Here is a 20,906-nt window from a genome sequence, read left to right as displayed (position 1 = left end):
GTTTAAAGGAACAGGTAGGGAGGGGCGGGGCGACCGCGGCCCGGCCAATCAAGACTCGGGAGGCGGAGCCGCGGGTGATTGACAGGGAGGGGCGGGCTGCAGGAGCGCCGCGGGCGCTGGAGCGGAGCCGGGCCCGGCCCCGCGGCCCGGGCGCCGCTCGGCCCCGCAGTGGCAAAAAACCCGCGAGGCACGGGTCACCGCACCCTCACCCTGATGGAGACTGATCCAGCTTTGCTAATTAGACAAAGAAAGCCAACCAGATTTAAGTTTCTTTATTGATTAGTTTATACATTTTTTTTCCCAAGTTGCTTCTACAAGTACCTGTTTGAATTGGACATGAAATCACAGTAGTTGTGTCCAGCAACACTAAAAAAAAACAAAAAAAAAAACCAACAAGAAAAAAAAAAAAAAAAAACCACCAAAAAAACCCAATCAACCAATAACCCCTTTCACAAACCATGAGGAAAGAGGGGTATTAACCATCAGTTTGGGATGAGCAGAGCAGTCACAAGCCCCAAGTCTGTACCCACAGCCTCAGTGGAGGAGCTGAATTTGTGAGGGAGGAGGACGGAAAGAGCAAGAGAAAACCATGGACGTGTACAAGTAGTCTCTACTTGCAAGAAACCCTCCTCAGGCCCAGGAGTCAATCTCAAAAACAGACATTCATAACACAGTAGAGAGGTCAGAGCCTCAAGCTGTGACAATTCAGCACTGAGCAGAGCCAGCGAGGGGAGATCACATCCAGGGACACTGCTGGAAGGGGTTAGTGGGTTAGATGCACCCTGACCTAGCAACTGCCCCTACCCACCACTGGCTCCAGGAGAAAAGCTGCTCTCAGCCCTTCTGCCTTGTCTTTCAGAGCCCATGGGTTGTTTTGGCTCACCATGTCAGCTTAACATCCCCCCCACTTTTCAGACACAGCACATCAAGCTCAGCATCCTTGTCAAGAGCTGCCACCCATGGCTGCACAGACACAAAAGGCCCAAATACACCTTCCAGGATCTGTAACAGTTCCAAACACAGTTCACAGGTTACAGCCAGGTGGTTTCACTACTCAAAAAAAACCACAGCTATGCTTTATGCACTGAGGATAAGCAGGCAGCTGTATTTTTCCTCCAAGACTTTAAAAATAAGAGCAATTCTAAGGTCAAACTGAGGCACCCAAGCCAGAAAGCAGGATAAAAAGTAACTTGTCTATCCATTTTGGAAAGTCTTCATTTATTGTAGTGATTATTTAAAGCATACACTATGGTATCAAAAAAAAGCCATAACATGCAGACAGGACTTTTTCAGGAGATTTAGCAGAAGCAAATGTAGATTTACAATTAGCTTTAATATAATGCTATTTAAAAGCTGATAGCAGATCTCAAGTTCACTTTTGATGCTTTGAAAGAACATGTATGCACAGGGATTGTTTGGGAATTTAAGGCAATTTGCATATTAAGATAAAAAAACATTAATTAAGATTTTTATGTTGTGCTCAAAACATTAGCTAAATTGAAACCATTTACATATACTTCATCTCAAAGGACTGAGAGTCATAAATAGCAGCTGCTCCTTGATAAAAATACAGTCCTGAGAACAAGCTAGTAGCAATGCTTAAGCTATGACATCTTCCATGTCAGAGTATAAGCTATTTTTGCAATAAGGAGCAGTATTGACCAGGTGTTCAACAGGCAAAGGCATTCTAAACATGCAATAGCTCCCAACAGAAGTCTGAAATTACTTCCAGTATCTTGCTTACAATAGTTTATTTGTACACTGCAGAGAGATCAAGAAATCCTGCTATGCATTTGTGATCACTAATATTTCAAACACAACAACCAAGGGATACAACATAAGGACAGGCAGCAAAAGGTGTTAAAAAAAAAAATTAAAAAAAAAAGCCCAAACCCAAAACAAGAGTCTTTTAGTAATTGGTTAGATTGTTTGCAAGGTAATTGGAACACTCTTCCCCCTGCAACCCCTGGGAACTATTCCACACACTATACCTATGACTAAACAACACTGGAGTGTTTAAATTCAGTGCAAGAAGAATAATTTCATGACATTTAATTTCATTCTAAACAAAGGCAAAAGTTTATCTACATAGACATCCAAATGCAAACATATTTGGTACAGTGTAATGAATTACATCCATCTCACCCTCAGAGGTAATGCTCTTGTAGTGCTCACCTGCATTCCACAAAAAAAAAGGTGTTTGAAACCGTGTAGTATGGTAGACTCAACACTTTAAAAAAATTTATTCAGCTGGAATTGGAATTTCCTAACATTCACAATATAATTTAGAATGCACTTGTTACATGAAGAGCAAATAAAAGGACTTAAAACAGTTTCACATACCACTTAAGAGATTCCACATGCTCCTTCCCCACCTACAATACTGACATCTTGGTTGTGTTTTTTTTTTCCTTAACAAATACTCAGTTCAACTTGTTTACCTGCCTACCTCCCCCATTTCTACAGCAGACATACAGTGACAACAGTGAGAGGATATGGGACACTGTCTTATTCAGTGTTTGGACCCTGGAAAGGAGCGGGCCTAGCTATGAAATCGAGTTGGACAATGAGCTGAACATGAAGTGCTTCAGCAACTGAGGCAAAGCTGCTCTCAGGAAGAGCTGTATCGTCACAAAGGAAAACACTGGTGGCTGAACAGAGGGCAAAGGGGGAAGTAGCCTAACCACACCTCCCCAGCAACGCTCAGCTTTACAAAAAGAGTTCAAGAACAAATAAACTTGGTTGTCTGCAAGCTTTGCAGGGTTAAATGCCACATTAAGATGACCCACTCCAAATCCTAGACCATTTGTCAACATTTAACAGGGCTTTAGCCATGCACAGTATGCATGTATTTTATAGACTGCCTAACCCCTTTCTTCCACCCCTTCTTCCTCTTTCCCCTCCCCCCAAAAGAATGAAGTTGATTGATTACAGAGTTTCACTACTGGTTTCCCCATACATCTCCCCCCAGCTGTCTTTTCTTTTGAGGTCAGGGGTGTTGTCAAATGCATTGACAACTTTTCTTCGAACAATTACCAAATTTTTGGGGTATAAAGACATTGGTGCATTTAGGAATTTACATATTTGTAAAAAAAACTAGTTATAAAACTGCATTTTTATCACCTAGCACTTTCAAGATTCATTGTTATATTTCACTAATTAATATATTAAATTAAGCCAAGGTTTGAGACTGGAAAAATTCTACCAATCTACTTAAGAACAGAAAAGAATATTTAAATCCAAAAATGAAAAGGTTAGTTATGTTACATTCCAAAATCCACAGCCCATTATATTAAATGCTTTCTTTCTACAGGAATGATGCTCTTTAAAACAGATGATTGCAAATATTTTACTGCTAGACACTCCATTACATTGGATCGTGTGACTGGAACCTGTGGATGGTGAAATCTTGAGGTTTGTCCAAGTTTCAATGTAAGGTGTCCAAGGTCCTCTCCCAGAACCATGTTTGAAAACAACAACAAAAAAAAAAGAAATCACAGATCAAGTTCTTATGACTTTTTTCAATCTTTCCTTGGCTTTCTGTTTCTGGGTGATCTATTCACAGTTTCCTCCTCCTGCAAGAAAGTAATTTGTGTAAACATCAAAAAAATAAAACCTAAACGTACCCTTCATAAACATTTTGAGAAAATCTATGAAAAATAATCCATTTTCCCTTCTACATTAGAATTTAGTTTTTGAAAGAACTTACTGCTGAAAATATTTTGTGGCAAACAGGCAAAAAATTCTTTGTTTTCACAGTGCATGTACACCATTTGTTGGGAGTGCTCAACAGCTTCTGCTGCTGGGAGAATCCTTTAACTTCAAGCAACACTCCACCCATTTTTGAGTCATTGTGTCAGTGTGGAGCACTTAAGGTCACATCCTGACTGCACTCAAAGCTGAGTAAGCTTTTTGCCTCAAGAAGGTGCCTTCCAACAGTCCCATTCCCCTCTCAAGGCAGGGTCTACAGCAGTGCCTTTAGCAGGGTGCCCAAGCCTGCTCAAGTCAGCCACAGCAATTCCTATTCTTCAGGGGGATTAAGTCTTCTAAAAGTGCTGAACTGGGTGGGAGGGTCATATGAGCCTGGTTAAAAGTTAACATTGTAGTAAGGCCTGTTTTACATAACCTATGAAAGAAAATGCATAAGCTTCCTTCAAAGATCAGGCACTCTTACCTCTGATGCAGGTTTCCTGTCTTCCTCCTCCTCCTCTTCTTCCTCCTCTTGACTAGCACTTCCTAGATCAGCATCACTTTTCTGCTTCTCTTCAAGGGGAAATGGAAAAAAAAGAAAGTCATTTTCCTTCTTATCTTCAGTTCACTATTGGCTTTATTCCATATCTGCCAATCCTGCTGGTTTATTATATCAGGGAGAACATCATTCAAAATTATCTAGTTTACCTACCAAGCTTTTCCTCATTTGCATCCTCCTCTTCCTCCTCCTCTTCTTTTTCCCCTTTATCTTTTTCTTCTTCTTTCTCATCATCCACCACATCAGGCTGAGGAGCATCAGTCTTCTTGTATTCTGCAGCACTTGGCTGTTTCTGAAAGGCAATGACAAGTCCAAGCAATTATTTGTGACATTCAGGCACATTTTAAACATGAGGCTAATTATCAGAGGAAATGCATTACCTTCCCAGAACAGCAGAAAAGGACAACAAGGAACACTGGCAAAGCCACAGTGAGGATGTAGACTACCCAAAGCCAGGGACGCTCTTCAGCAGCTGCCATCATCTGGCCCACAACGCCAGGCTGTAAGACCAAAAGTACTGTCAAATTCACCCCTTACAGCAAGTTGTAGCAGCTACGTTTAAGCTACAGAATTTTCAAATAGGCTTTTTTGCAACTTTAAACATTGTATTTCAGAATGTTTACAAAAAAAAAAAAAAACTGACCTGAACAAGTACTTTTCCCATAGCTTACAAATTAAGAATTAGGCTAAACAGTCCAAATATCAGAGCAAAAACTCAGAAGGGAGCAGTGAGTACTCTTAGTTACTTATAGCAACCATTAACATCCTGTAATTATGAACTGAGGCTCCCACCTGGTTTAGCAAAACCCTCAGCCTTAGCACATACAGGTATATATTGACAAAGGCTGAGAGAAGCAGAGATGCTTCTACTGTTCCACTCTGCAGCACACAATTAAACTGTCCTCTCTCACCTCTGCAGCACCATCAGCTGCCTTTTTCAGTCCCCATCCATCACTGGCCCAATCATCAGCCACAGCTCTTTCAGTACAGATGATGAAGTTGTCAAAAAAGATGTCAGATGTCATGGACCATAACTCAAGTCCAACAGCACTGAAGGGAGTCATCTTGAAAGGTTCCAAGTCTTCAAAAAAATCTGGGTTTGGGATCTTTCTAGGTTTCCATATACCCTAGAAAAGACAAAAGACATTCAGCCTTATCTACTAGAAGACAAATTTTGGTTTTCAGCCCATTATGAATGGAGAGATATAACAATTCATTGCATTTAATTACAACATCTACAGGTGCAACTCATCAGTCTTTGGGAATCAATACAATGAAGTGATGCCTGGTAAGAAAGCACTTTGAATCTGTCCACTTGAAATACAGCACAATCATGACTGCACTTGAATCTCTAATTACATCTGCTGAATCTAAATCATTCTGCATCTGTAAGACAGATGCTTTATTGGCCATCAGCTTAAGCAATGAAAACACAAACCTGATAGTTCACGTTATCAATCATAGGAGGCTTCCATTTGCCTTTATAGTTTGGATTGTCAATCATTGGGCGCTGCCAGGTGCCACAGCCAGGAGCTGTCTCACATTTAGGATTTGCAATCTGAGGTGCCTCCCATTCACCATCCATATCTTCATCCCTGAAAAGGCAAACTCAGTTTTGAAGTCCATTCCTTGCCTTCATAAACAATGAAGCTCAGACAATGTCCGATTTCTGGGAAAATCTAAATTCCTACCACTAAATGAAGACACTGAAACTTTGTATAGCATAAGTCTGTAGATAAATATACTGCAGAAGGAACAAGGATTTCAAAGACTAACTGTGAAGCACAGAAGATCAACAAAAGCCAGTCCCTGAGCATAGCCTCCCCCACTGCCCCTTCCAAGTAGGTTCTACTTCAAGGTGAACATCCCTGCCCTGTTCTGCTTACAGTCACAGAAGAGTTGAAAAATGCAGAGGTGAATGCAGAACATGAGTCCTCAGACCACTGCCTTCTACTTTTGAAGAAAAATAGCCTGAACAGCAACTTTGTCAGCAAGCAACAAGGAACTGCAAACGTCAGTACCGAAGTCCTGAAATAATTGCTGCCATTTGCAAGAGGTAGCAAACTTACCAATCTTCAGGTTTCTCAGCATCAGGGTCTGCTACATATTCTGGCTCGTCATCCAGCCAGCCCTCTGGTTTCACAGCGTTTTCATCCACGATCTTTGCAGGAGCATCCTCATCCCTTGAGGGCAGAGCATTATGTGTTAACATACACAACACCTAAGCTCTTAAGCCCAAGGCACGATTCTACACTGTGAACAAGCCCACTGCTCTGGACAGCCAGCCACCTTCCCTTCTGTCAGGGTCACTCCATGATTTCAGAAAGGAATTGCCTTGCAATCCTAACACATGTGCCTCATGGTATATCAAGGTGCCAACTGCAAAGTACTACTACTAATTTTTTTAAAACCAATCTAGGAGGGGCATACTACAGCAAATGCCATTTCTTAGCAGCAGCTGCAAAAACACATTTGTGCTTGAAATAGAGTCTATGGTTAACAAAGCACAGGTACAAAGCCAGAAAGGCAGGATCAGTTTCTGATTTGGGGAGTCAGGTTTTTCAGTTACCTTATCTATACACTACACGAACAACTACAAAGATTCTTCAGTTATACCTTCTGCAGCTCATCAAGGATGAAAGCAACAGGTAGCATAGGTACTTCTGCAGGAACAGGAGCACTAAACAGAAAATCCCAGAGGATGTGGGACTTCTCTGCCTTTGCCTACTGAAGTGCTGTTAAGATGCCTAAACTGACAGTGTTTTGATTACAAGTGTGAGACTCAAAACCTTTCCTAAGTGATGTGAGAAAGACATTTTCATCAGGACAAAATTATCAGGCTCAATTATTCCCTCAATTCCACCCTTCCAACACCTTACCAGTCATCTGGTTTAACAGCATCTGGGTCTGGGATTTTTGGTCTCTCATCCCAATCCTCAGGCTTCTGGTCATTTGGGTCCTCAATCTCTCGGGGTGGATTCACAGGAGGTGACATATCATTTAGCAAATTCCCACTGTTGACAACTGTTTGATCGACCAGTATCTCAAAACTATTGTCAGGATTCAAGACTGTAAGGAAAAAAGTTGATGTAGTCATTGCATGTACTATACAAAGCATGAGTCATAAAGCACCACTCATCCCCACTGTACAGCCCAAGCTACCACCTACCCATCAACTGCTTTAAAGAACTGCTAAGAACCTTTCTCCTTACACCAAAGTGCAACTAGTGATGATGCACCACATCTCACCCTGTGAAAAGGCAGACTCTTGGCAGAAATCCTACATGTGTTAAAAGCATGGAGGTTTGTAAAGTGATTTAGCAGTTACCACAACATGTTGACTTTGGCACAGGAAGTATTGCTTTAGTAGTAAGAATGTATATACTCATATTCTACTCCAGACTAAAACTTCCTACTAGTGACTTAGAGGATTTCAATCTCATTTCTTTATCTTCTGCTGTCTCTCTAGTAGGAAAAGATAGAGACATTCCTAAGTACTTCCAGAAGATTTTGATCATAGCTAATATACCAGACACTATTTCAAGAACTCCTGAGTTTGTCTGGTACGTGAAAGCAGAAAAAAAACACAAACAAAACTAAAACGAACTATGATGCCTCTACATCTAAACCTCAGTGTACCCCATGTTACCCAGAGGCAGCATATACAGTGTATACACACTGATCATTATTTCAAATATACTTAGTTCAAGTTACTTACAACTGCTCTGAAATTCAGTTCTCCTTTAAGTATTAAGTTCAAGTTACATGACCTTTCTTACATGAATCAAGACTTCCTGGAAGGATGAAATAAGCCTTTGCACAGACAATCAGTTTTTGCATTTGAAGCTTTCAAGTGGTTTTTAGTCGTATGGAGCATTGGCACAAATATTCACCTGTTCATCTGGCTTATTTTGAGCTTCTGGTGCAGAAGATGTAATTATTAATATGCATAGTTAGCAGTCACCATACCTAGAGTATAAAGATGAGTCTTCTTATCAGTAAAGTAAGTCTTCAGATCTGCATCTGGACGCTTTGCGTGCTTTTCCTCGTATTTGCCGGTCTTTGGGTTTTTGTGCCGGAAGATGAAGTGCAATTTATAGTCCTCTCCACATTTGTCAGGGCCAAACATTATTGTATATGGAGTTTTGTCATGGAATTGATCCTATACAACAACACAATACCTCACTCCATTATCCTGAAATACAACTGAAGTCATTGCCTGGCCTAAGAATTCCCAATTCATTAAAAACTATTCTGCAACTTGAATATCAAACCCATGAAGTCTCCACACTAAATCTTATGTTCCTCATATAAGCCTCCAGAAAAAATAATGTGCTAAGAACTATCCCAGCTATTTAATTTTGCACCTTTGGGCTCCACTTTTCACGTGGAAAACACCAGCTATTCAGGTGTTATCCAAAATATTAGTGTGACACCCACAACATTTAAGTATATCTCTACAGCAAAGTATTTTAAAAGCTATCAGTTAGAAGTATCAGCTACTGGCAATAATGAAAGGCTAGCAAGGCCACTGAGTTCCTTTCACACAAAGTGATAAGCAGCACTAAAAGTGAAGCCAAGCTGCATTTAGCCTACACTTATGAACTGGGGTATGCCTCAATCTAAGCTCTAACTGCATATAATCATTATTGAACTCTGCAAATCTATTTGTTCGTGCTAATGTTATCTGAAAATTCAATGCACATATGAAACTGATTAGGCAGCCAAGTTGTGTTCTGGGTGTTTGTGGTTGTTTTGGAGTTTTTTAATAGTTTAGAAATTGTATTAATAATACAACCCCAATAAGACTGCAGAAGGAAATAAGAAGTATAGATAACAAGTCATAAAAGTAATCTTATAAAGTCTAGGAAAATGGCTCAAGAAAACCCATAGGCTACAAGAGCCCACGCAAGGTTATCCAGCAGTTCAGCTTTGTCTGAACAGGCTAAACCACTTCAATGAGAGGACAAAATGCAGTTCTTAGGCCTTAGGAGCTGGCCACACTCCTAAGCACCTCCTGTTTGGTTCGAGAACCCAGGAAAATCTGAAGTACTGCAGAGTTTGGCAAAGGTCTACAACTGCTCAGCTATTAGGGAGCTTCAGTTTCCACTCAAGGGGCCGTCACATTTCAGTACTTATCCTCTCCAACTGAAAGCACTGGGAAAACGCTGAGTGCAAAGTACTTGGGCAACCAGGCCCCACTGCCTCCACTAAAAGAGTTTCTTCAGGAAGAAGCAAAGTGAAAAAACTTCTTTCACAGCTAATACCCAAAAGTAGTAGCATTACTCACCAGGTTCAACTCAGGGGTTTTTGAAAGCAATTTCACATAGGCCCCACCACACTCTATTCCGTTTTGGAAGTTTACTTCGTACCTAATTTTAGTTTTGGATAGAAGAGGGGAGAGCACATGTTATACATGAAGAAAAATTATTTTTGTAATACACAATTACAATTTTGTCAGTACAAATTAACAGTAACACTGTTTTGTTGTTGTTTGCTTTAAATCACTTACCCAGTGAATATTAAAGATACCATCACATAGATACAAAAGATGTAAGGACTAAGAAAATATTCACAACAGCCTGAGAAACAGTTTAAAAAAATGAAGATTTAGAAGAATTAACCTGACAGAAAAGATTAAAGAAATTGAGTGCTGGCCTAGACGATAATGACCTAGAAGTATAGAAGGAAGAAAAAGCTTTCCATTATATGACACTTCAACAGTGATTGAGGCAAACCAATTATTTTCCCCACAACTACTATGGTAGATAGACAACTCAATTTGCAAGACTACAAAGCAAGAACAATTAGATTTTAGGAAAAGCCCCTTTAGGGTTAAAAGCATACAAGAGTATTTTAGGGATGCCAAGGAGCCTGAAAAAAGCAAAACATCTCTGTCAGGAATAAGCTAAGTATGCTTGATCCTCTCACAATGCCAGCAGCTGGAGTGGATGACCACTGGGCTTTATTTTTAGCCTTGTATTTTGAGCCAAAACTAAACAGTGCAAAGTGACCAATTCCTTATCTTGGGGAAATACAAATTAATTTACTCTTTGTTTAAAATTGATAACATCACTAATAGTGCACAGTTCAACTGTTCTCACTCAATTATGTTTTTCCCCTGACTTGCTACTCTAACACACATGCAAGTAGATTCTTCTACAACAGTTGTGACTTATGTAAAGTGTTCATCTTCCATGGCAAATGAACTAAGACACAGGAAGAAGGAAACAAATCCATCTTTACCCCTCCATCCATTTCCCCTCAGAAACAGGGGGCAGTTTACTGTATAAGAAAGTGCACTGACCTACTTACAGACCAGCATTTGTTCAAAAGGACAAGCACTTCCACAATTAGCAATACAAAAGTCAGCTGCCTGACCTTGTTACTACAATTAAATCAAGGGAACTGAAGCCACAAGACAGGTTACCAAGTCTAGTTTGCAAAGACTTCTTCCTTTTCCAGGCTTCAGAAGGACCCATGCTTTTACTAACTCCCCACTTCAGGAGTCTGGGTTACCATTTTACTCTTACTCAAAACAGTGTAATAATATGTTACAGCACCTTGTGTCATCGAGACCCCCAGTCAACAAAAGCTCAGTTTTAGAATTAACCTCAGCTTGCTATCATGTTACCCTGGAATCAACAGAACACCAAATTATTCTTTACTTACTGTATAATAAGAGGTTTGGTATCAAACACAAATGGCTTGGAAAGTTTGGACGAAATTGCATGATGCTTGGCTCGGGTTACCATTACAAGCCCTTTGTCTCCTGGAAGCTTCGTTTCCTTCATGTCTTGGACTTCCCACTTACCTGGGGAGGAAATTGACCAAATGCTCATTTAACTTAAAATCTCCGAGAGGATATTTTGTTTAAATCAGAACAACATTTTATATTATTAGCCAAGTATATAAAGATCCCTCTCATTTTCTTCAGTTAATATAATTCTAGCTGAGAAACAGAAAAGAAAGACTTGCACCTCTTTTTCATACATGACAAACAGCATCAGAAACATTTATCATCCAAAACCTGGGTTGGACTCACCATCATATTTGGCAATCTCATCATCTGTATCATCTTTCTTGGCTCTCGAAAGGACCCATCTAGAAGACAGGCATCCAATGGTTGGAAAACCGTATTTCCCCCCACCACACAGACACAAAAAATCTTGCCCTTAAGATAAGGTAGCCCTTGCTGTCTCATGACTACACCCCAGTATCTTGATCCCCTGAGGAATTCTGTTCCCAAGCCCGCCAACTTTTCTGTGTTTGTCACTTCCCACCCCAAGGTAATACCATGGCCTCATGAGCAAGTACCTCACTCCCGTAAAAGAAAAAAAAACAACAAACCAGAAGTAGCACATTACCATCTTCACATCACCTGAGGAAAGTAAAAAAGCCACATGTAATGGCCTCACCTCCCCTTTATTACTAGAACTTAAGGAAACACTGGTTTAACTCAGCATCTGAATACCTAGCCTCAAGAAGTCATTACTGTAATCCCAACTGAACAGGGGCCTCTGATTCAGTTTTGAATAACACAAGTTCTGCAGAGAGGGTTTCACTGCCTTTCACCAAGATTTTACATTATTTGCTGCACCAAATCATCCTTCAGATTATACTCACCCATCCAGAGTTCCTTTATCAAAAGATTCCGCAAAATACACTTCACCAGTTGGGACAGGGGGCCTGTAAGTAACCTATTGGAAAAGGGGGGCTATTTATGCACCTTTCAAGACACATTCTTTATTCTCCAGAAATACAGGCATGTAAAGCTCACACTCCTTCCTACATTCAAGTACAGCTTACTTGGACATTCTTGAAGCATAAACACAGAAATTACATCAATATTGCTGTTTGTGCCAAGTTGTTGTGCTCTTGTCTGCAACTAAAACTCAAGTATATACCTAACTAGAAATTTTAGCATTAACTCCTGATACTCACATCATCTATTTCAAAGACAGATCTAAGTCTTCTGGAAGAACATGGGGGACATGAAAACAGGAACAAAGCAGCCAACCTTAATTCCGAGCCCTACTCCTAGATAACATTTTATAACATTGTAACAGGTTAAGAAAATAAAGACAACTCTGATCAGACTCACATTAACCAATTCACATTAATTCAATTGTTAAAAGAAATTCTATGCCAAACCTTTGGAGCTGGAGGAGCACTGCTTGTTTCAGACTTTGACTCTTCTACATCCTCAATACCATCATCCAAGTCATCCTCGATATCAACTACATCATCAGCATCATTGTCTCCATCCGTATCATGTGCCTGGATAGCAAGGATCCCAAGGGCTAGCAGGGTCACACACAGTAGCCATTTCAGCTCCATGTTCTGAATAAATAAGACAAGGCAAAGTGGTCAAGCCAGCACTGCACGCAGAGCAACACGATGCTTCTCGGTACAAATCAGAGCATCCAAGGCAACAGGTGAAGTGCAAACTTATCTCTCCAGCTCTGTTATTTACAGCACCTGCCTGAGACAGCTCTAAAAGCTGGGGAGGAAGACAACATAAAGCTAAGTATTTAATACCAAACAGACATTAACTGAGTGGAGAACCACACGTACACGTTCTGCAAATCATGCAGAAGTGTCATAATTTTTCTCTTAAACTGCCACAGGCCACAAGCAGGACAGCAGACATATCCATGACACCACAACATATCTGGCTGTAAAAGCCTAAAAAGAAAACGTATTTCATGCTTATGAAGGACTTTAAATACACCATGCAGGAACTCAATCTTCCATTCAGTCCAGAAAGTGAAATAAAATTTTCTATTTTATTTAAAACCAGTAATTTTTGCAGAGTACTCAATCTTTATCTCCTGTTCAATACATTTTTGTCCTTTCAAATGCAGAGCTCTGGTGTTTTCAATAATCAAACCCCTTCCCCAGGTTTTATTGTAGAATTACTACTAGTAATAGCAATTAGTAATTGCTACTACTGGCAGATGCCTATAAGCAGTTGAAGCTCCTGGAAACTGCCACTTGATTCAATTTCCTTATTTCAATCTCTAATTTAACAAGATGACCAAAGAAAGAGTAGCTGTTAACTGAAACCTTACAGAATTAAAATATCACACCTAAACTAATTCATAAGGTGCTCAGCATATTGTCCCACCTGAAACATGAGAGATATTGGCAAGCTGTAGCTTAAAATATCTTGTAAGTAAAATGGGTTTCAATTTGACTTTCCTCCTAGAAAAACTACAAGATCACTGCCTCTTTAGGTTGATACAGAAGGGAACACTCCCAGAATTCTATTCAGTTTTATCTATCCAAAACCCTCACAACCTATGCCTTGCTCATCTTTTCTCCTTTGAATCCCACTCCAAATTTTCTTCCCAAAACCAGAGGTATAACCGAGACTGAATTTTTTTTGGAAACAAGTATAAAATCAAACATCCCCTCCTCCTTCCCTTACACTCCTACCTCATACTGTAGCCCTGCAGACTTTCAAACATAACTCAAGCAGAGTTAACAGTGCCTGTAGGGGCTTAAGATCATGCTAGGAAACAAACTTTTGACTTTCCAAAGCATGTTTAGGCAACTAAAAGAGTTCACGTTCTCAAAAGCTTATCAGCATTATCCAATTTTCCAAGACTATGCTGCATACTAGATCTACCATTCTTAGATTATTCTTTAACTTACTTCTAATGACAGCGAGGATTTTACAACTTTAGAACTGTAGTTTTATAACCACAACAAAATTGTATTTTAAAGACTTGAGCTGAGGTCATGTCCAGTTTGTCACTACAGGAACATGCAATTGCAGCCAGTTTTCCAACAATAGTGATGGCCTTGAGGATTATAGTCCAAATGCATGTGCACAGTCCTCCCCCACTCAGGTCAGGCAACTGCACCCAAACACCTCTGAGCCAAAAGGACAATCATTCCAGAAGGAATGGCTGACAAAAACTTCCAAGGGCTGTTATATATGAGCAAAGCTTGTTTGCTTAATGCACAGTGTACAGCCAAAACTGAAAACAGTTTCAGACTTCAAACCAGCTCATATTAGTGTGAGAGCCACAACGCAAAACCAAGGACTGAAAATGGTCAAGCAGACATCAGTACCCTTGGAGCTGCAAATTCTTCTTGCACGGATAATGTGTTCTTTGAATAAACTCATACCCAGCAGCATAAAAGCAGTACAGAAACAAGAGCCTGAAACTTCATCTGAAAAAATGATCTTTAGAGCTCTGGATGTGCCCTGTGTGACTGAAGCAACCATGGATGAAACAGCACAAAAGCACCTTTCCATGGAAAGGGTTTAATTTTGTCTTACCTTACCAATAGGGCTTCACTAAATATTTTTAAAATAGAGCTAAATTCAGGAAGACAATACAGTTTTGTAAGGGCTTTCAAATTATCCTATTCAGATAGAATGAGCATGTCATGATTTGCAAAATGATTTAACAAAATTAATCTTAAAAATATACCAAGGTTAAAAATGAGCCAATTCTCTCCTTTCCTAAGAGGAGTTTCTGCACCCCTCCTCCCAACCTTGTGCAAAGGGTGTTAACAGTTTAGCATGCAAGTAATCCTTTAAGTAATCTCACCAGTAGCCAACCAGCAAGGAAGTTTTGGTGAAAGAATTAAATCATCCACTACAACTTTCCTGCCAGCACTGACTCCATATGTAATAATTACCTACTTCACAATCCCACCTCAACTACAACCCTTTGAAAATATTTGTCAGCAGCAAATAGACTTTGGTAAATGCTCACACCCAAGTGGCAAAGGTGCGTGGCCTCCGAAATTCTTCTGTCAAAGCATCTTAGTGAAACCAGACAATTCTGCTGGAGACCACACAGCAGGGGCAGAAGTCTGCTGCTGCTGCATGGCTGTGCTCATGATACAGCCACAGGAGAAGTATTTCATGGTCAAGTTACCAAGCAAGCTTCATCCCCCCCCACCAAAAAAAAAAAAAAAAAAAAAAAAAAAAAAGCTAAAAAGTCTGAAGAGAAGCTAATCCAATGTCACATCCTACCTCTTTACAGTCATTGGCAAGCAGTTGTCACAAGTTTATATCCCTGCAGAAAGCTGCTTAGGACACTTCCTACATATTAAATCAGTCCCAAATTCAACATAAGCTACCATTCGTATACCTTGAGTACAGGCTGGTAGCTTCTTCTGCAACTGCCAGTTATTATGCCAAACTCCTTATTCTGTTTAAGCTGAAACAATATGAAAAGCTGACTAAATTATAGAAAAAAGGCACTATGTTCTCAGAAGAGCAATTTAAGTGAAGCACACATTTTCGATATTTAAAAAGCCACTTCTATCCATAATGGATGTACTGCTACAGGAAAAAAATTCAAATTCACTTTGCACAATCCTTAGGGACACAACATAAACACAATTATGCCCTAGTAAATTAGGTTATTCCTAAATAGAAGAGATGAGGAGGGGGAAAGAGATACAACTCAGCTTTTATACAAAACAGGCATAAATCAATTTTTCAGTGGAACTTTAAGTTGCTGGCAACTACAGGTATTCAGTTAGCCACCTCAAACATAGTCTAACCTTCAGACACTCCCACCTACTCTATTATGATCAGACTTCTCCCTTAAAAGGTGTCCAATTTCCAAGCAATTACCATCCTTAGCCATTTTTTACCCTGCCTTCACCTCCCTTCTTTAGGTTAAACTGTGCAGTATTTCTGAAGGTTTGTGTATTTCTGATCATGCAATTGACAAAAGCCATTACCACAGGAACACTTTAATAATAGGTGAGAGCTTCTGATGTCTCCATTCTACTTCAGTGTAACCATCACTTTCACCATAACAATGTTTCAAGTCAGAGATAACTCCATGTACTTTTTTTTTTTAAGAAAGTCTTCAGTCACAGACATTGGCACACCACTCAGATTGAAGGGAATACTACTGCAATCCCAAAGTTTGAGACTGTCAGTGTTAAACCAAATTGGAGTGGGATTCAGAAACAGAATCTTACCCCAAAAGCACAACTCCTACCATGTAGGAGTACAACACTGGAAGCACTCCTACAACAGACAATTGTCACCACTCTCCCTAACATACATGTCCCCTGGAAGAGAGTGAAATTGCCCATAGAAAGGATCTTCAAGTCCTCTGCCACCATTCTTCCAGAACATACTGTTTAGTAACTTCCCTGTCAGGTCAAACAGAGCCTGCAAAACCAGTTTAATAATCTCCTTGGTTACTAATCTATTTCAGTGGTTCATCAAGCCAGTTCTTAATACAGCATATTTCAGAATGTATAACTACACTTGAATGGCTACTGGCTATCTGGTTTACTACTTACTCTTAAAAAAAAAAATTAAAGAGTCTGACTGAACAGATCTTATGAAAATAAGTCACTTACTACAAACTACACCTAGGCAACTTAACAAGATGAGCATCAATGGTTTCTCTTTCAGCAGTACCTGAAGTCTCAGTTGAGTGGCTTAAGCAAAGGAAGAACAAAACCCGCTAGCAAAGTCCTGGGCTCCCAACGCTGGGTTTCAGTGTGGTATTCACAGCAGAAGCACACTAGTGAAAACAAGCACAATGCCTCATGCAAGGCAAGAATTAGGGAAGAAAAATTTAAAGTCAAACATAAAGATGATTCATCACAACATAAAAAAAAATTGCAAGGAGGCAAGAACAGAGAGGCTGAGACACAGATATACATTTTCCTTCTCAAATGAGAGTTCTGTGGGTTTTGAGCAAAGGCTCAGTTATCCTACTTGGTAGTGCACTAATTTCCTAAAGTCAGAATTGCTGAAGAGCAGAGGAAATCTCTTCTACATCTCACAATCCCTCTGCCTTCCACATCCTGCCTCCTCTGCGGTGCCCGGGTAACTGTTTACACAGCCTCATGATGAACCAGCCGCTGGTTTAAGATGGCTCGAATCCTTCTGCCATGTTATTTTAACCCTGAATCAATACCCCAGGCCAACCCAGCAGCAAAAGCAAAAAGAGTTGTAGCAGTACCAGTGAAAGTAAGTAGCCAAGGATAGAGGAAATAAAGCTGTTGACAGCAGATCCAGCTCAATACCACAGTTTCAAGTGCAGGTCTGTCACCTGCACCTGCCTGATTTGTCTTTAGGCAGATTTGGGGGATGGACACCATGGTGAAGCTGAAAACTCTGTGGCCAAATACTATAACTTCAACAACTAGTACAGGGCCTCAGCACCCCTCGAAAGGGGATATAAAAAAATTATGTTCATGTATATACAACAGCTCATATAATGCAGGCAACACTTTTTCCTCTGAAATACTGTTTTTCAGATGGACAGCTTCCACTATTGTGAAGATTCTGCCTTTAACATCATAACTCAATGAACAGCAGACAAGGCTAAAGAAAACTATCTTACTAACAAGAGAAGAGAGGCAAGAACTCTCCATGGTGGTGGTTTACCCTCCTACATAATTTTTTTTTTCTTCAGTAAGGAGTGGCTGGGATACACTTCTACATGAGGAAGAAGTCTCCTGAAAAGGATTAGCCAAACCTCTCCTGGAGAGCCCCACAAAAAAAGCTGCCTCCTGTTTGGGTTGTAGAAAGCACAAACCAGGCAAGGGATTAGGTGTGAAAAGGGACAGCAACAAAGCTTGCTTTTAATAGGCATTTCAAATATGCCAGTTTCTAAAAATAATGTACAACAGTGCAGATACAGTACAGAAGCAAAAAGCAGATACTGTTTGTCAGCACAGATATCCTTCCTGCAGAACTGGAAGTCCTTGGAGGGTAAGACAGAACCATGAGGCTTTTTGACCTCATAAAACAGATGGGCTGCTAGGAAAATTATATTAGTGGGAGCAGATCTGGAGGAACCCCAAGATCTTTGAGACCATCACACCTAGAAATCAATTCAAGTTTGCCCTGCTACAGAACTGATTCCAACAAGTACAGGCTGCCACCATGATTACTCCTAGAAGCAGAAAATCAAAGGCCAGAAAAGGAAGTAAAAGGCAGAGCTAAGTACAAGTCTCAGTGTATTCTCTGTAAAGGATTTATTCATTTATTCAGGGTAAGTGCTACAGCACACCAAATGAGAAGGTAATGTGATGGAATTTGAAAGCTTTCTTACCATTTTACACTAGATACCCTTCCTAGGAGGGCAGCTGATCCCAAAAAAGCAGTTTACATATCATACACAGCTTGCGATACTGCCTGTAAATTGTACAAGTATCTTCTTCATAATGTTTTTTTAAACTACAAATATTAGAAGTTAATACAAACACAAAGTTTTACTCAGACCTTTTCCTAATTTTATTAAGTGTTTTGCATAAGCCCATCAAATACAGCCAAATTAACAATAAAGTGAAGTCAGGTACCTCAGTGTGAACCTAGAGTAATATATATACCAACCTATATTTAACCATTATTTTATCTGGATTAGCTCATACATTATTATAGTTCTGCTATCTCTTTGCAGTACTTTAGCAACAACCAAAACCACAACGTGCAAGACTGTCCCATAAAACCCATGTGATATGCTTACTTGACGACATGAAGTCAACACACTACATTTAGAAATACATTACATGCCTAGAGACCAGTTTTCAGACATCTAACATACTCTAAATAAGTTCCAGAAAGAGTTTTCCACGATGATCTGCACAAGCTCTGCAGCATTAATTACGTTAACACTGATCATCTTGAGGTGTGGACCTTTACCATTACTACTGCCATTAATACATGTCCACTACCCTTCACAACCAAATCACCTGCAGCATTTCTCTTTCTGTAGCCTAGAAGATTCTGAACCACAAACCTGCATGTGCAAGTTCACACTTCAGAATCAGTACAGATAAGAAAGCAGTGTGCTGTACATGCTTTAATTCAATCGTGTGGGTTTTTTTTTCTTTTAAAAGCCAGAAATGAGAAGTAATTTATACGTTGTTTTAAAGACACCCAATGCAAACAATATTTGGGGGACAAAAATCAAAGCAGGCATTTCAATGCCTTTAAATTCTCAGATCTTCCTGCTGCAGATTCCTCGCCTGCACTTCACCTGTTGGGACTCCAGCCCCGCGCCATGAGCTCCCCCCTTCCAGAGGCTTCTCCTTCCCCTCACACAGCCCCAGCCAGGCCCACGCCATGCTCTGCACCCACCTCCTGATCCCCCTTTGCGGGGCTTCATGGGGAGCACGTTCAAGATTATTTCCAACATGGAACACGTAGCCAGATAAAACCTAAACCACGCGCTGCCCACATCTACGTGCGACTCTCGCTTTCCTCCCGGTTCCACCACGCGGCCCTAGCGCCAGCCGCTGCCCGGAGCGGCGCTCCCAGAACTTACCAGAAGAGCCGCCGCTCCCCCCCAGGCCGCTCCGAGCCCTGCGGGTGCCGGGCGGGACCCGGCGCCGCCGCCGCCGCAGCCCCGCGCCCGCGCCCGCCCCCGGCCTCAGGGGCCTCCCCAGGCCGCCCCTCTCGCCCTGACTCCGGGGGCTCCCCGCCCCCTCCCACCCCCGCGATGGGGCCGGGACCACGCATGGGCCGCCCAGCCCCCAGGGCCCAGCAGCGCCCCGCCGCACGCCCCACGACAGGCCGAGCTCCCCCACCGCCGCGGGCGAGGCCGTTCCCCGTTCCCCCGCCCTGATGTTCCGGGGCCGCAGCGGCTGTGGAGGGAGGGCACGGACGGACGGACACACTCACCCTCCGCCGCCCCGGCCGCCACCGCCGCCGGGCTCCCCTCACCTCCGTCACGTGCCCGCGCGCCCGCCGCCGCCCGCCTATCTGCCGCGCGCCAGCCCCACCCCCGCCTCACGGCGCTCAGCCTCTCCCATTGGCGGACAGCGCGCCCGTCCGCCCGCCCAGCCGCCGGTTTTGCGCTCTGATTGGCTAGTGTCACCGCCGCTCAACAGCCGGCCCGCCTCTAAACACGCCCCCAACGGCGCTGCCCTTCGTGGAGCGCTGTCATTGGTTGGCGGGGTTGCAGGAAGTGCCGGCTGATTGGGTGGATGCGGGCAGGCCGTTGGGATGTGGGCGGGGTCCCAACGGGTCTCGGTCCAGGGGCGCTGCGGAGGCTGACGGGGCGTTGCGGGCGGTAGGGGGCGGCAAGGGGCGGGGCCAGCGCCTCACGCCCTCCCCGCGCCCCCCCCATCCCCTCACGCCCTTCACCTTCTGCCCCATAAAATTCCGCTGTGTTAAACGGCAGAGCCATCTTTATGTCTGTTCCTTAGAAAGGGTGCTCAGGTTTTCTTGCCTGTTCAGCAAATTCAGTGTATCTGGTGGTTCTTTTCCTCAATTACAAGCCGACGGTTTAATAAAGTAGCGAACAGTGACACAGACTCCAGCGTGTTCGGAACATGGCAGTACTGCTCTGCAGCTGCTTGCCCAAAGGCCTTGTGCAATTCCGGAACCTTTAACCTGTGCTGTATTTCGAAAATGAAAGTAACGTAGTTTTGTAGAGGTGAAATACTGTGTAAATGTAGAACGTTTGTACATCGAATCCTTAAAGAAACACAGGGAAATACAGAAAAAAGTGTCCTTGGTGGGCCGATGGGACAGATAGGCCGAAGGAGATGCTGGGTTTGATGGACCATGTGAACGAGGTCAAGATTAAACTTGAGGAGTCTCTGAGTCCTGCTGCACACACAGCCATGTGGGAGCGCAGGGAACACGGCCCACGGTGAGGAAAACAGGCTCTGGTACCCTGGAAGTTACAGCACCTTTGTG

At 42.0% G+C, this 20,906-nt stretch overlaps 1 protein-coding gene across 1 annotated transcript; it reads right to left on the bottom strand.

The window, feature by feature from the left end:
* Positions 1-1,197: 1,197 nt before the first annotated feature.
* CANX (calnexin) lies at positions 1,198-19,985 on the bottom strand. Its single transcript, XM_053991162.1, has 15 exons — positions 19,884-19,985; positions 12,404-12,592; positions 11,876-11,949; positions 11,295-11,353; positions 10,922-11,063; positions 9,540-9,621; positions 8,219-8,411; positions 7,129-7,318; positions 6,319-6,432; positions 5,688-5,844; positions 5,161-5,376; positions 4,630-4,749; positions 4,403-4,541; positions 4,175-4,263; positions 1,198-3,575 (listed from the first exon to the last, which is right to left on the bottom strand). Exons 2-15 carry the CDS (start codon positions 12,587-12,589, stop codon positions 3,522-3,524), a joined length of 1,815 nt encoding a protein of 604 aa, XP_053847137.1. The 5' UTR covers positions 12,590-12,592; positions 19,884-19,985; the 3' UTR covers positions 1,198-3,521.
* Positions 19,986-20,906: the final 921 nt, after the last annotated feature.

The sequence above is a fragment of the Vidua macroura genome, chromosome 15 (assembly GCF_024509145.1).
Source record: "Vidua macroura isolate BioBank_ID:100142 chromosome 15, ASM2450914v1, whole genome shotgun sequence".
NCBI lineage: Eukaryota > Metazoa > Chordata > Aves > Passeriformes > Viduidae > Vidua > Vidua macroura.
Note: the sequence above shows the minus strand (reverse complement) of the source record. Positions and strands in the feature narration are given on the sequence as shown.

Excerpts from the sequence above, each read along its gene's own strand:
- CANX (XM_053991162.1), bottom strand. The coding sequence starts at position 12,589 with ATGGAGCTGAAATGGCTACTGTGTGTGACCCTGCTAGCCCTTGGGATC. Across the intron at positions 4,750-5,160 it reads CAGCTGATGGTGCTGCAGAG|CCTGGCGTTGTGGGCCAGAT; the intron begins GTGAGAGAGGAC and ends TTGGTCTTACAG. Across the intron at positions 4,264-4,402 it reads TGCAAATGAGGAAAAGCTTG|AGAAGCAGAAAAGTGATGCT; the intron begins GTAGGTAAACTA and ends TTCCCCTTGAAG.